The sequence below is a fragment of the Theropithecus gelada genome, chromosome 12, assembly GCF_003255815.1.
Source record: "Theropithecus gelada isolate Dixy chromosome 12, Tgel_1.0, whole genome shotgun sequence".
Taxonomy (NCBI): domain Eukaryota; kingdom Metazoa; phylum Chordata; class Mammalia; order Primates; family Cercopithecidae; genus Theropithecus; species Theropithecus gelada.
The window spans coordinates 94,711,497-94,724,884 of record NC_037680.1 but is presented as its reverse complement, the minus strand read 5'-3'; the positions used below and the strand labels follow the sequence as shown (position 1 = coordinate 94,724,884).

Below are 13,388 nucleotides of genomic sequence, written 5' to 3'. Positions count from 1 at the left end.
GTGTAAGATAAGGGGGTGTTCTCATAACCAGGAGACACCAGGACAGCTCAGAGAGAATGGAATTAAATGAACGGAAATGTAGACAATAGCTCAGAAGTTAGTTTTCTTCCTTAACATCACTATACTACAAATTTCTTATTGCCTCTACTTTTCTTATTGCCTCATTCTTTAGGACAGTGATTTTTGGACTCTCTTTTTAAAGTAAACACTTTCTTTGAAGATATCTTTAAAGATAACTCATGTGAAATCCTACTTCATAAAATTAGTAAAAGTGGATCTTTTCTGGTTGAAGTTGATTCTCATAGCAAAGAGCTCTGCCTCTTTGACCATCCTCCTTTCTCCCCATCGATCTGTCTGCCTCCTGCATTCCTCCAAATCCAAGCCCCTTTTAAAACTTTTTGAATCTGAGAACACTGTATGAAGGTGCTTCTTTAATGAATGTCTTCAGAATTGTTTTTGTATATTGGTTAGTCAGACCTTTAAGAATTTCTACTTCTTACCTGAAAGTATGTATGCAGAAATGAATGTCATGATGAAGCAACTGCCTAAGAAGTTTAATTATTGGCTGTGATTCTGACTTGATGATTATTATACTTAAAACATGAAGCGATTTCTGGCTCTGACTTAGCTTCTTTAATCGGAGGGTCACCCACATTACCTTGCCCTGAGCATACTTCAAGGCTGCAAGTCATTTTCTTGTTTGTTTTGCTGATGCTCTGTTTTCCATATTAAAAATATTGTCTCACAGATCTGGAACCAAGCATAACTTTGATAAAATAAAATAAAATGTAAAATTAAAAAAAAAAAGAACTATAACACTCACTGTGAAGGTTTGTGGCTTCACTCCTGAAGTCAGTGAGACCACGAACCCACCGGAAGGAAGAAACTCCAGACACATCTGAACATCTGAAGGAACAAACTCTGGACACACCATCTTTAAAAACTGTAACACTTACTGCGAGGGTCCATGGTTTCATTCTTGAAGTCAGCGAGACCAATAACCCACTGGAAGGAACCAATTCCGGACACAATATCTCAATTTTAACATTGAATGTAAGGGGCCTAAATGCTCCACTTAAAAGATATAGAATGGCAGGATTGGCTTAAAAACCACCCACCAAATATCTGCTGTCTTCAAGAGACACAACTAACATGTAAATGTTCCCAGATGAACAAGGTCTGGCTGCTTGCACTTATGGTCTGATAACAAGATGCAGACAGACTGGGAAAGAAGGGAGTTTATTTCTATAACTGGTTACAGGGAGAAGGTTGGAATAACTCACCAGACCAACTCAAAGTTACAAATTTTCCCCCAGTGTTTATATATATTTTGCACTCTATGTCTACATGTGGGAGTGCACCTACAAGCAAGATTGTTTTATTCAATATATATCTAATCTTTAACTAGGGTCTGGAGTCTGGAAAGCTTTCTCTAGAGCCTTGGAAAGTTTCTTAATCTTAAGTGGGTCCTGGTATGAGGTATATGTGTTAGAATGCTTTTATTATTCGATCAGACTTTAGGGTCTGAGAAAACCCAGGCAAGGTCTTAATGGGTTTATTTTTGCATTCTAGTCCTCATACTCAATGACATGGCTTGGCTTCATGTCCCTACCCAAATCTTATGTCGAATTGTAATTCCCAGTGTTGGGGGAGGGACCTGGTGGGAGGTGATTGGATCTTGGGGGTGGATATCCCCCTTGCTGCTCTCATGATAGTGAGTTCTTATGAGATCTGGTTGTTTAAAAGTGTGTAGCCCTTCTGCCTTCACTGTCTGTCTCCTGCTTTGCTATGGTAGGACATGCTTGCTTGCCCTTCACCTTCTGCTATGATTGTAAGTTTCCTGAGGCCTCCCAGCCATGCTTCCTGTACAGCCTGCAGAACTGTGAGTCAATGAAACATCTTTTATTCATAAATTAACCAGTCACAGGTAGTTCTTTACAGCAGTGTAAGAATAGACTAATATACCCAGACACTGGTTTCTCCAGTTCTTTAATATTTAACTTATGTATTCATCAAAATTATAGTAAAGGGTTAGTGGAAACTGACCTTGGCTGCTGAGGAAAACCTGACCTGCTGCATAAGGACTCATATAAACTCAAGGTAAAGGGAAAAAAGATATTCCACACAAATGGAAACCAAAACCAAGCAGGCGTAGCTATTCTTATTTCTGGCAAAACAGACTTTTGAGCAACAACAGTAAAAAAAGACAAGAAGGATATTATATAATGATAAAAGAATTAGTCCAACAAGAAGGTATTACAATTCTAAATTTAAATCCACCTAATACTGGAGCTCCCAGATTTATAAAACATTTACTACCAGACCTAAAAAATGAGATAGACAGCAACACAATAATAGTGGGGGACTTCAATACTCCACTGTTAGCACTAGACAGATCATCAAGACAGAAAACCAACGAAGAAACAATGGGCTTAAACTATACCCTAAAACAAATGGACTTAACAGATATTGACAGACATTCTTTCCAACAACTGCAGAATATACATTCTTCTCAACAGCACGTGGAACATTCTCCAAGATAGAACATATGATAGGCCACAAAACAAGCCTCAATAAATTTAAGAAAATCAAAATAGCAAGTATCTTCTCAGACCACAGTGGAATAAAACTGGAAATTAACTCCAAAAGGAACTCTCAAACTATACAAATACATGGGAATTAAATAATCTGCTTTTGAAAGATTTTTGGGTTAGCAATGAAATCAAGATGGAAATTTAAAAATTCTTTGGCATGAATGATAGTAGTGACAGAACTTATCAAAACCTCTAGGATACAGCAAAAGCAGTGCTAAGAGGAAAGTTCATAGCGTTAAATGCTTACATCAAAAAATCTGCAAGAGCACAAATTGACGACATAATGTCACACATCAAGGAACTGGAGAAACAAGAACAAACTAAACCCACATCCAGCAGAAGAAAAGAAATAATGATAAGAGGCCAGGCGCGGTGGCTCAAGCCTGTAATCCCAGCACTTTGGGAGGCCGAGACGGGCGGATCACGAGGTCAGGAGATCAAGACCATCCTGGCTAACACGGTGAAACCCCGTCTCAACTAAAAAAATACAAAAAACTAGCTGGGCGAGGTGGCGGGCGCCTGTAGTCCCAGCTACTCGGGAGGCTGAGGCAGGAGAATGGCGTAAACCCAGGAGGCGGAGTTTGCAGTGAGCTGAGATCCGGCCACTGCACTCCAGCCTGGGCGACAGAGCGAGACTCCGTCTCAAAAAAAAAAAAAAAAAAAAAAAAAAAAAAAAAGAAATAATGATAAGAGAAGAACTAAATGAAATTGAAACAAACAAAAACAATATAAAAGATAAATGAAACAAACAGCTGATTCTTTGTAAAGATAAACCAAATTGATAGACCATTAGCGAGATTAACCAAGAAAAGAGAAGATGCAGATAAGCTCAATTAGAAATGAAACTGGAGATATTACAACTGATCACACAGAAATACAAAAAATCAATCAAGGCTACTATGAACAGCTTTATGTGCACAAACTAGAAAATCTAGAGGAAGTGGATAAATTCATGGAAACATACAATCTTCCTAGATTAAATCAGGGAAAAATAGAAACTCTGAGCAGACCAACAATAAGCAGTGAGGTTGAATCAGTAATAAAAAATTGCCAACCCAAAAAAGTCCAGGACCAGATGGATTCACAGCTGATTTCTATCAGACATTCAAAGAAGAATTGGTGCCAATCTTACTGAAACTATTCCAAAAGATAAAGAAAGAAGGAATTACCCCCCCAAATCATTCTATGAAGCCAGTGTCACCCTAATACCAAAACCAGGACAGGACATGACAAAAAATGAAAACTATAGACCAATGCCCCTGATGACCATAGATACAAAAATCCTCAATAAAATACTAGCTAACCGAATCCAACAGCACATACAAAATATAATACATCATGATCAAGTGGGTTTCATCCCAGGGATGCAGGGATGGTTTAACATACACAAGTCAATAAATGTGATACATCACATAGATAGAATTAAAAAGGAAAATCCTATGATTGTCTCAACAGACACAATGCATTTAATAAAATCCAGCACCCTCAACAAAATAGGCATAGAAAGGACTTAACTCAAAGTAATAAAGCCATTATATGACAAACCCACAGCCAACATCATACTGGATGGGGAGAAGTTGAAAGCATTCCCCTGAGAACTGGAATGAGACAAGGATGCCCACTTTCACCACTTCTATGCAACATAGTACTGGAAGTCCCAGCCAGAGCAATCAGACAAGAGAAAGAAATAAAGGGCACTCAAATTGGAAAAGAGGAAGTCAAACTGTCACTGTTCACTGATGATATGATCATATACCTAAAAAACCCTAAAAACTCATCCAGAAAGCTCCTAGATCTGATAAATTATTCAGTAAAGTCTCAGGTTATGAAATCAATGTACACAAATCAGTAGCACTGCTATCTACCAACAACGACCAAGCTGAGAATCAAATCAAGAACTCAATCTCTTTTACGACAGCTGCAAAAAATAAAATGAAATACCTAGGAATATGCTTAACCAAGGAGGTGTAACATCTCTACAAAGAAAACTACATAACACTGCTGAAAAATCATAGATGACACAAACAAATTGAAACACACTCCATGCTCACGGATGGAAAAATTAATATTGTGAAAATGACCATGCTGCCCAAAGCAATCTACGGATTCAAGCCATTCTCATCAAAATACCATCATCAGTCTTCACAGAATTAGAAAAAAAAAAATCCTGAAATTCATATGGAACCAAAAAAGAGCCTGCAAAGCCAAAGCAAAACTAAGCAAAAAAGATAAATCTGAAGATATCACCCGACTACAAATTATACTACAAGGCTATAATTACCAAACAACATAGTACTGGTATAAAAATAGGCATGTAGATTAAGGGAACAGAATAGAGAACCCAGCAATAAAGCCAAATGCAGCTATCTGACCTTTGATAAAACAAGCAAAAACATAAATTGAGTAAAGGACATTTCAATAAATGGTGCTGGGAAACCACATGTAGAAGAATGGAACTGGATCCCTATCTCCCACCATATACAAAAATCAACTCAAGATGGATCAAAGACTTTAAATCTAAGACCTGAAACTATAAACATTCTAGAAGATAACTTTGGAAAAACTCTTCTGGATCTTGGCTTAGGCAAAGAATTTATGACTAAGATCCCAAAAGCAAATGCAACAAAAACAAAAATAAATAAATGGGACCTAATTAAACTAAAAGGCTCCTGCATAGCAAAAGAAATAACCAGCAGAGTAAATAGACAACCCAGAGTGGGAGACAATATTCACAAACTTTCTATCAGACAAAGGACTAGTATGCAGAATCAAGGAACTCAAATCAGCAAAATAAGCATCTGACAAAGAACTAGAATCTAGTATCTAGAATCTACAAGGAACTCAAACAAATCAGCAAGAAGAAACCAAATAATCCCATCAAAAGTAGGCAAAGGACATGATTAGACATTTCTCAAAATAAGATATACAAACAGCCAACAAACATGAAAAAACGCTCAACATCACTAATCATCAGAGAAATGCAAATTAAAACTGGAATGAGATGCCACCTTACTCCTGCAAGAATGCCCATAATTCAAAAGTGAAAAAACAATGGATGTTGGCGTGTATGTGGTGAAAAGAGATCACTTTTACACTGCTGGTGAGGATATAAAGTGCAGCCACTATGGAACACGGTGTGGGGATTTCTTAAAGAACTAAAAGTGGAGCTACCATTTGATCCAGCAATCCCACTACTGGGTATCTATCCAAGGGAAAAGAAGTCATTATATGAAAAGGACACTTGCACACACATGTTTATAGCAGCACAATTCACAATTGCAAAGATACGGAGCCAACCTAAATGCCCATCAACCAATGAGTGGATAAAGAAAATGTGGTTTATATGCACCTGAAGGGGAGGCCTGCCCCTCCACACCTGTGGGTATATCTCGTCAGGGGGGACGAGAGACTGAGAAAAGAAATAAGACACAGAGATAAGGTATAGAGAAAGAACAGTGGGCCCAGGGGACTGGTGCTCAGCATACCTCCGGAGGATGTGCACCGGCACCGGTCTCTGAGTTCCCTCAGTATCTGTTAATTACTATTTTCACTATCTCAGCGAGAGGAATGCGGTAGGAGAGCAGGGTGATAGTGGGGAGAAGGTCAGCCAAGAAAACATGTGAGCAAAGGAATCTGTGTCACAAATAAGTTTAAGGGAAGATACTATGCCTGGATGTGCACATAGGCCAGATTTATGCTTCTCTCCACCCAAACATCTCAGTGGAGTAAAGAATAACAGAGCAGCATTGCTGCCAACATGCTTCACCTCCCACCACAGGGCAGTTTTTCTCCTAGCTCAGAATTGAACAAATGTACAATTGGGTTTTATACCGAGACATTCTGTTCCCAGGGGCAGGCAGGAGACAGAGGCCTTCCTCTTATCTCAACTGCAAGAGGCCTTCCTCTTTTACTAGTCCTCCTCAGCACAGACCCTTCACGGGTGTCAGGCTGGGGGACAGTCAGGTCTTTCCCATCCCACGAGGCCATATTTCAGACTATCACATGGGGAGAAACCTTGGCCCATACCTGGCTTTCCAGGGCAGAGGTCCCTGCGGTTTTCCGCAGTGCATTGTGCCCCTGGTTTATCAAGACTGGAGAATGGCGATGACTTTTACCAAGCATACTGCCTGTAAACATTTTTTTTTTTTTTTTTTTTGAGACGGAGTCTGGCTCTGTCTCCCAGACTGGATGGAGTGCAGTGGCGCGATCTCGGCTCACTGCAAGCTCTGCCTCCCGGGTTCACGCCATTCTCCTGCCTCAGCCTCCCGAGTAGCTGGGACCACAGGCGCCCGCCACCTCGCCCGGCTAGTTTTTTGTATTTTTTAGTAGAGACGGGGTTTCACCGTGTTCGCCAGGGTGGTCTCGATCTCCTGACCTCGTGATCCGCCCGTCTCGGCCTCCCAAAGTGCTGGGATTACAGGCTTGAGCCACCGCGCCCGGCCGCCTGTAAACATTTTAACAAGGCATATCCTGCACAGCCCTAGATCCCTTAAACCTTGATTCCATACAACACATGTTTTTATCAGCTCAAGGTTGGGGCAAAGTTACAGATTAACAGCATCTCAGGACAAAACAATTGTTCAGGGTACAGGTTAAAATCCAGTTCCTTATGTCTTCCTTTTCTACATAGACACAGTAACAGTCTGATCTCTCTTTCCCCTACGTATACCATACAATACTACTCAGCCATAAAATGGAACAAAATAATATCTTTTGCAGCAACTTGGATGGAGCTGGAAGCCATTATTCTAAGTGAAGTAACTCAGGAATGGAAAACCAAATATCATATGTTCTCAGTTATAAGCGGGGGCTAAGCTATGAGGATGCAAAGGCCTAAGAATGATATAATAGACTTTAGGGATGTAGGGAAAAAGGTTGGGAGGGAGGTGAAGGATAAAAGATTACATATTGGGTACAATGTACACTGCTTGGGTGGCGGGTGCATAAAAATCTCTCAGAAATCACCACTAAAGAACTTATCCATGTAACAGAAAACCACCTGTACCCCAAAACTATTGAAATAAAAAAGAAACACATGAATACACAAAACTTTTAATATGACAAAACAAAGCATGCATATGTAAAGAATACAAGCAATACAAAAGCACAAAAGCATATAAAGCACAGCTGGAAAGTCTCCCTTCTGTTCCTCTGTTCACCCGTATCTTTTCCTCAGATAACTACTGTCTACAGCTTGGTGTGTACATTTTCCCAGAATTCTCTCTATGTAAATACAAACATGTTTTCCTTCCTTCTTTTCTTAATAAAAAGATATATATACTATATCATATATATGTATATATGTGTATACACGTATATATGTATATATATGTATGTATCTCACCTCAAGTGATCCTGCCATCTTAGCCTCCTGTATATCTGGGATTACAGGTGGGAGCCACTGGGTCCAGCTGAATTAATTATTCTTATCTCTTTCCTTTTTGCTTGGATCATTATTTTGTTATTTATTTTTTATTTTTTTGGCCTCAAGTGATTCTCTCGCCTCTGCCTCTCAAAGTGTTAGGATTACAGGCATGAGCCATTGTGCATGGCAAGAAATATACCTTTTTTTTTCCTGGAAATAGAGTCTCACTCTGTTGCTCAGGTTGGAGTGCAATCTTGGCTCACTGCAACCTCTGCCTTCCAAGTTCAAGCAATTCTCATGCGTCAGCCTCCCGAGTAGCTGGGACTACAGGTGTTCACCACCACTCCTGGGTAATTTTTGTAATTTTAGTAGAGATGGGGTTTCACACCATGTTGACCAGGCTGGTCTCGAACCCCTGGCCACCCACCTCGGCCTCCCAAAGTGCTGGGGATTACAGGCATGAACCACCATGCTGAGCCTCAGATTGTTAATTTGTTACTGATTTGTAGGAGCTCTTTATATAATTTGGGCATATTGTGTTTTGAATATTTGTTAGTTATGTTAAGATATTTTCTTCCTGCCTGCTGTATGATTTTCAACTTCATTTATGGTGGAAAGTTACTGTTCAGGTCTTACTTGATCTCTATATCATTGAATCCCACTGACCTATTCTCCTCTATTCCCTTTGATCTCTCTTGGTCTTGTTTGTTGCTCTATTTCTTAATTTATTCCTCAGATATTGAAGTTCCTGAGGATTCTACCTCGGTTTTCTTCTCTTCTCATTCTACCTGCTCCCTCTTGGGGAGTCCACTGGTTTTCATGGCTTCAACTGTCATCCAACATGTGCCAGGGTCTCCCATAGCTACTGCTCCTAACCAGTGTCTCCCCTAAGCTCCAAACTCTGACATGCAATTACCTCCTGAAATCTCCCTGAGGGCCCACAGATGTTGCAAATTCAACATGTAGAAAACTAATCTCATTGTATTTCTTGACATGTCTTTCTTCTGAATGGTTCCTTGTTCAATCATCTGCCAAACCAGAAATGTACCTGCTCCTCACTCTTCCTCTCCTTAACATCACTCCTGACTCTCTCCTCCTCACCACCTTCACTGAGACTGTTAGGCAACACTTTATTCTCTCTCACCTCACCTAAGGCAATGGTCATGCAATAGTTGTGAGTTCTAGACTGGGCTGTGTGAGTTAGAATCCACCTACCTAGTCCTGGACCTTTGGTCAAGTGATTTAATCTCACTGGGTCTCAGTTTCATTATCTGTGAAGTGGGTATAATGAGAGCAGCTCCTACAAGGGGTTGTTATGTGGATTAAATGAGTCTATACTGATAAACACTTAGAATGATGCTTGGTTCTATTAGCTGCTCCTCATCCTCCTCTTCCTCCTCTCCCCCTCCTCCTCTCCTAAATGTTTTCTACCTCAAATAGTTCCCCCTTTAACCCGCCCTCCAATCCACTGCCAGAATGAGCTTCCTAATATGTGAATTTGATCACTTTCTTTTCCTTTTAAAATTCATCAAGGACCCTGGTTACACTCAGGTAAAGTCAGACTCCTGAGTTGGTCACCTGGCACCCTCCATTTAACTCCTGTTACTTCTCCAACCCTGTCACTTCAGGCTCTCCCCACCCCCCAATACAGAACACTTAACTCCAGCCACAGGGAACCACTTACAGTCCCCTCAACCCCCAAGGAGCTGTTCTGGTTTCCTCTGGGGTCTTGGCATGTGTTTCCCTTTTCCCTGGGATGCTCTTTCCCATTCTTTTGGTTTGGCCAACTCTCCTTTTGCCTTGCAAATGTAGCCAAGGGTTTATAATTCATCATCCATTTGGCTGCTCCTTCCCCCATGGCGAAGTTCTTGAAAGCAGTGCTTTCATATATATTTTTATCTTTGTATCTCCAAACCAATCATTGTTTGGCATATCATAGAAGCTTAACACATTTTTTTTTTTTTTTTTTTTGAGCACTGAATGAATTGACAGGTAGGGGAAACTGATGTATGTTGGAGCATCCCAGTGACATCTAATTTAAAGAAATAACTATGTTGCCCCAATTACCCAGGGTATCCCCAGCCTATGAATACAGATGAAGTCACATCAATAGCAACAATCTGGATCGTGCTGGCTCAGAGCCCATGTGTTCATGCTGGACTTCAGCCCTGTAATGCGCTCCTCAGGGACTTGGGGGAGTCTATTGGGGTGTCTCCCACAAGCTTCTCTGGGCTTTGCAGTTGCTGGACATTCACCCTAGAGTCACCACTGAAGAAGGATGGGTGCACTTGCAGTGCCAGGCTCTGGGAGGTCTATGCTGATTTTTGTGGATCTCTCTGCTTGAGAGTCCCCAAAGTCTAACAGACTTTTCTGATTTCTTTTTGGAGCTCTTTTGCTCTCCATTGGACTTGGTGCAGACTCTTCAGGGCCAGTGTTGAGCTACATGTTGGTCTTCAGCATTGCTCTTCTTTACCCCAAACAGTGGGAGAAGGTCCAGCTCCCTGAGTCCTGGCCCCTGATTCCCATCTGATGAGTTCTCTTCCAGGAGCAGCCTCCTTGCTCTATGAAATGGGCTTCAGCCAGTCCCCCTCCCCACCCCGTGAACATCCAATCAATTCATCAGGAAGGTCTGAATTTTGTGCTGGAGTTCCTGCTAGAATATGACTTCTTCTGCTACAGTAAGAACCCTGCCCTAGTAAAGACATGTGAGTAAGCCTCATTTCCAGAAAGGGACTGCTGCCCTTTAGGGTAGTGGCAATTCTATTGCTCTGCTTGCTCCAGGAGCCCCCCAGTTTCTCCCTTTGCCCTGTTATTGTGTTTGCTAAGCAGAAGTTCTCACCAGCTCTCTAGGGCAGAAACTACTGTTGCAAAACTCTTGCTCCATGTGAAGGTAATGGGATGCAATCTGGGCGGCCTAACCCCGAGAGGCTGTCCAGAGCTCTGGTCAGAGCCACAGGATTGCCCAACAGCTGTGGAGGCTCTAGCAGTGCCTGTAAGGCAGAGCAGATAAGGACAGTGTGAATGCCTGCTGGGGGCCACAAAATGTGTCTTTGAACTGTGTACGGCAGCTAATCACCTTATCCTAGAGTGTAGTCTGCACCACTTCTGAAACAGTTATTCTCAGAAGCACCACAATCAGGTGCCGAGTGAATGACCTACACCTTTCATAAGCCTTCTTGGACAATATAGGGGATGTGATCTTATGCCACACTACTACATAGTCCACATCAATGGTCCTTATCAAAAGTCTGGCCAAATGAACGCTGCACAGAGAGTCACCTAGATTCAGCCCTTCCCTCCAGGTGCTCTCAACTTGAGAGCAATCAAGAACTATAGTGGTTGGTGGGGAAGGACAAAGAGGCCCAAGTTCTGTGTCTGTGCCTCTTTCCTGCCTTCCAAACCCAGGTGTCCTGGCGGGAGTGGGGTGGGGGCAACAGAAACTCTCACGTAGTGCTGGTGGGAAGGGCCAATGTACAACCTCTTTGGGCAATAGTTTCTGGTTCCTTAAAAGTTAAACATGGCTGGGTGCGGTGGCTCACACCTGTAATCCCAGCACTTTGGGAGGCCAAGGCAGGCAGATCACGAGGTCAGGAGATGGAGACCATCCTGGCTAACATGGTGAAACCCCGTCTCTACTAAAAACACAAACAATTAGCCGGGCATGGTGGCGGGCACCTGTAGTCCCAGCTACTCGGGAGGCTGAGGCAAGAGAACGGCGTGAACCCGGGAGGCGGAGCTTGCAGTGAGTCAAGATCGTACCACTGCACTCCAGCCTGGGCTACAGAGTGAGACTCTGTCTCAAAAAAAAAAAAAAAAAAAAAAGTTAAACATAATGACCCATTCATGTCATTCCTAGGTATTTACGTAAAAGAAACAAGTGTATGTCTACACAAGAGAAACATAAGACAAACAAGTGTATGTCAGCAGAGACTCATGTGAATCTTATTTGTAATAGCCTCAAGTTGGAAACAACTTAGATGTCCATCCACAAGTGAATGCAGAGACAAATTGTGGCATATCCATATGGCGGACACCACTCGAAAACAAAATATGTTCCTGATATATGTAGCAACAAGCAGGAATCTCAACATCATGAAGCTGAGCAGAAGAAGGCAGGCAATAAAGAGGGCGTACTGTATGATTTCACTTACATAAAATTCTAGAAAATGTACATTAGCCTGTGGTGACTGAAAGCAGATCAGTGTTTTCCTAGGTATGGAGGGAAAGCAAGGGAGGGAGGCCACAGAGGGGCACAAGGAAACTTTGAGGTGGATAGATATGTTTATGAAGATGGTTCACTGGCGTTTATTAAAATCAAAACTCATCAAATTGTACACTCTGTCATGTTTATCATGCATCAGTAGTACTTCAATAAAACTGTTAAACATAAAAAGAAACACAGCAATACAAACACAGATCCCTGAAGCTGACTCCAGACAAGAAGCTGCGGGAGAGCCCAAGACAGTGCAGGCTTCACTTCTAGTGAATCAGGAAGGGTAGGCACCAGTGCTGGGTGAGTGGGGAGTGTGGAGGAGAAATGTCAGGGCTGCTGGCGTCTTATCTACAGTCATGGATTTGCTGATCCCAGAGGGACTTTAGAGAGGATGGGGCCCGACTCCTAACATTAGAGAAGAAGCCCTGAGCACTGAGGGCTTCGCCAAAGTCACCTGGCTCCTTGTGGTAGCTGCAGGGCTGGAACCACTCCCCACACCCTACTCTGTCCACAGAAGTGCTGGTGCCTTAGATCTCCAATGTCTAGAATTCGGACTGGACAAACAAGAGGGCTGGGAAGAGCTACGGGCAGGGAGTGGATTGAGTGGGATGGGCAAGCGGGTGGGAGGCCAGTCGTGGGCTGGTCTTGGTCAGGTGACCTGGGCTTCTCCTCCCTGGGCACAGGGTGGGCAGCAGCGGTCTCTCTTCTTGTAATCTGCAGAGCAAGCGTGGCAGAGCAGGCCTCCGCAGAGCCTGGAAGGCAGAGGCAGGGAAGCCTGGGGTGGCCTCTGCAGCTGGCACTTCCCCAAGTGGGCGCTGAGGTCATGGAGTTCCAGCATCTTCAGGTCCACCTGAGACATCTGTTTCTCATCTCCCAGTGGAATGCCCTTGGTCTGTCTCAAGAGGTCTCCCCTCTCCTGAAGGGTGTCCTGATGCCCGACCCCTCCAGAGCCTCCACCTTCACATGGTAGCTTCTCCTGGTGGCTCACTTTCCTCTCTCCCAAGGCTGGTCCTAGCACTGTGCTCACAGACGAAGGAGGGGGAGCAGCTTACACTGTACAGACGCTCCCTTCCGGATGAGAGGCCCATTTCTTGGTCAGTTCTTGGAGGGGGACCCAATCCTGCCCCCCGGACCCCACTCCTTATCTGACCCTTCTGCTCTTCTCCTTCGTGGCTCTGCTTAGTGTTGGAAGTCAGATATGGTAGAATGAGTGGCC

General features: G+C 42.8%; 1 protein-coding gene across 1 annotated transcript in view; it reads right to left on the bottom strand.

Moving 5' to 3' along the window:
- Positions 1 to 12,291: 12,291 nt before the first annotated feature.
- Positions 12,292 to 13,388, bottom strand: part of RUFY4 (RUN and FYVE domain containing 4) — a 62,530-nt gene continuing 61,433 nt past the window's right edge. Inside the window, exon 14 of the mRNA XM_025404776.1 lies at positions 12,292 to 12,924. Within this exon, the coding sequence (XP_025260561.1) occupies positions 12,822 to 12,924 (103 nt within the window). The 3' untranslated portion in view covers positions 12,292 to 12,821. The remainder of the gene's footprint in view (positions 12,925 to 13,388) is intronic.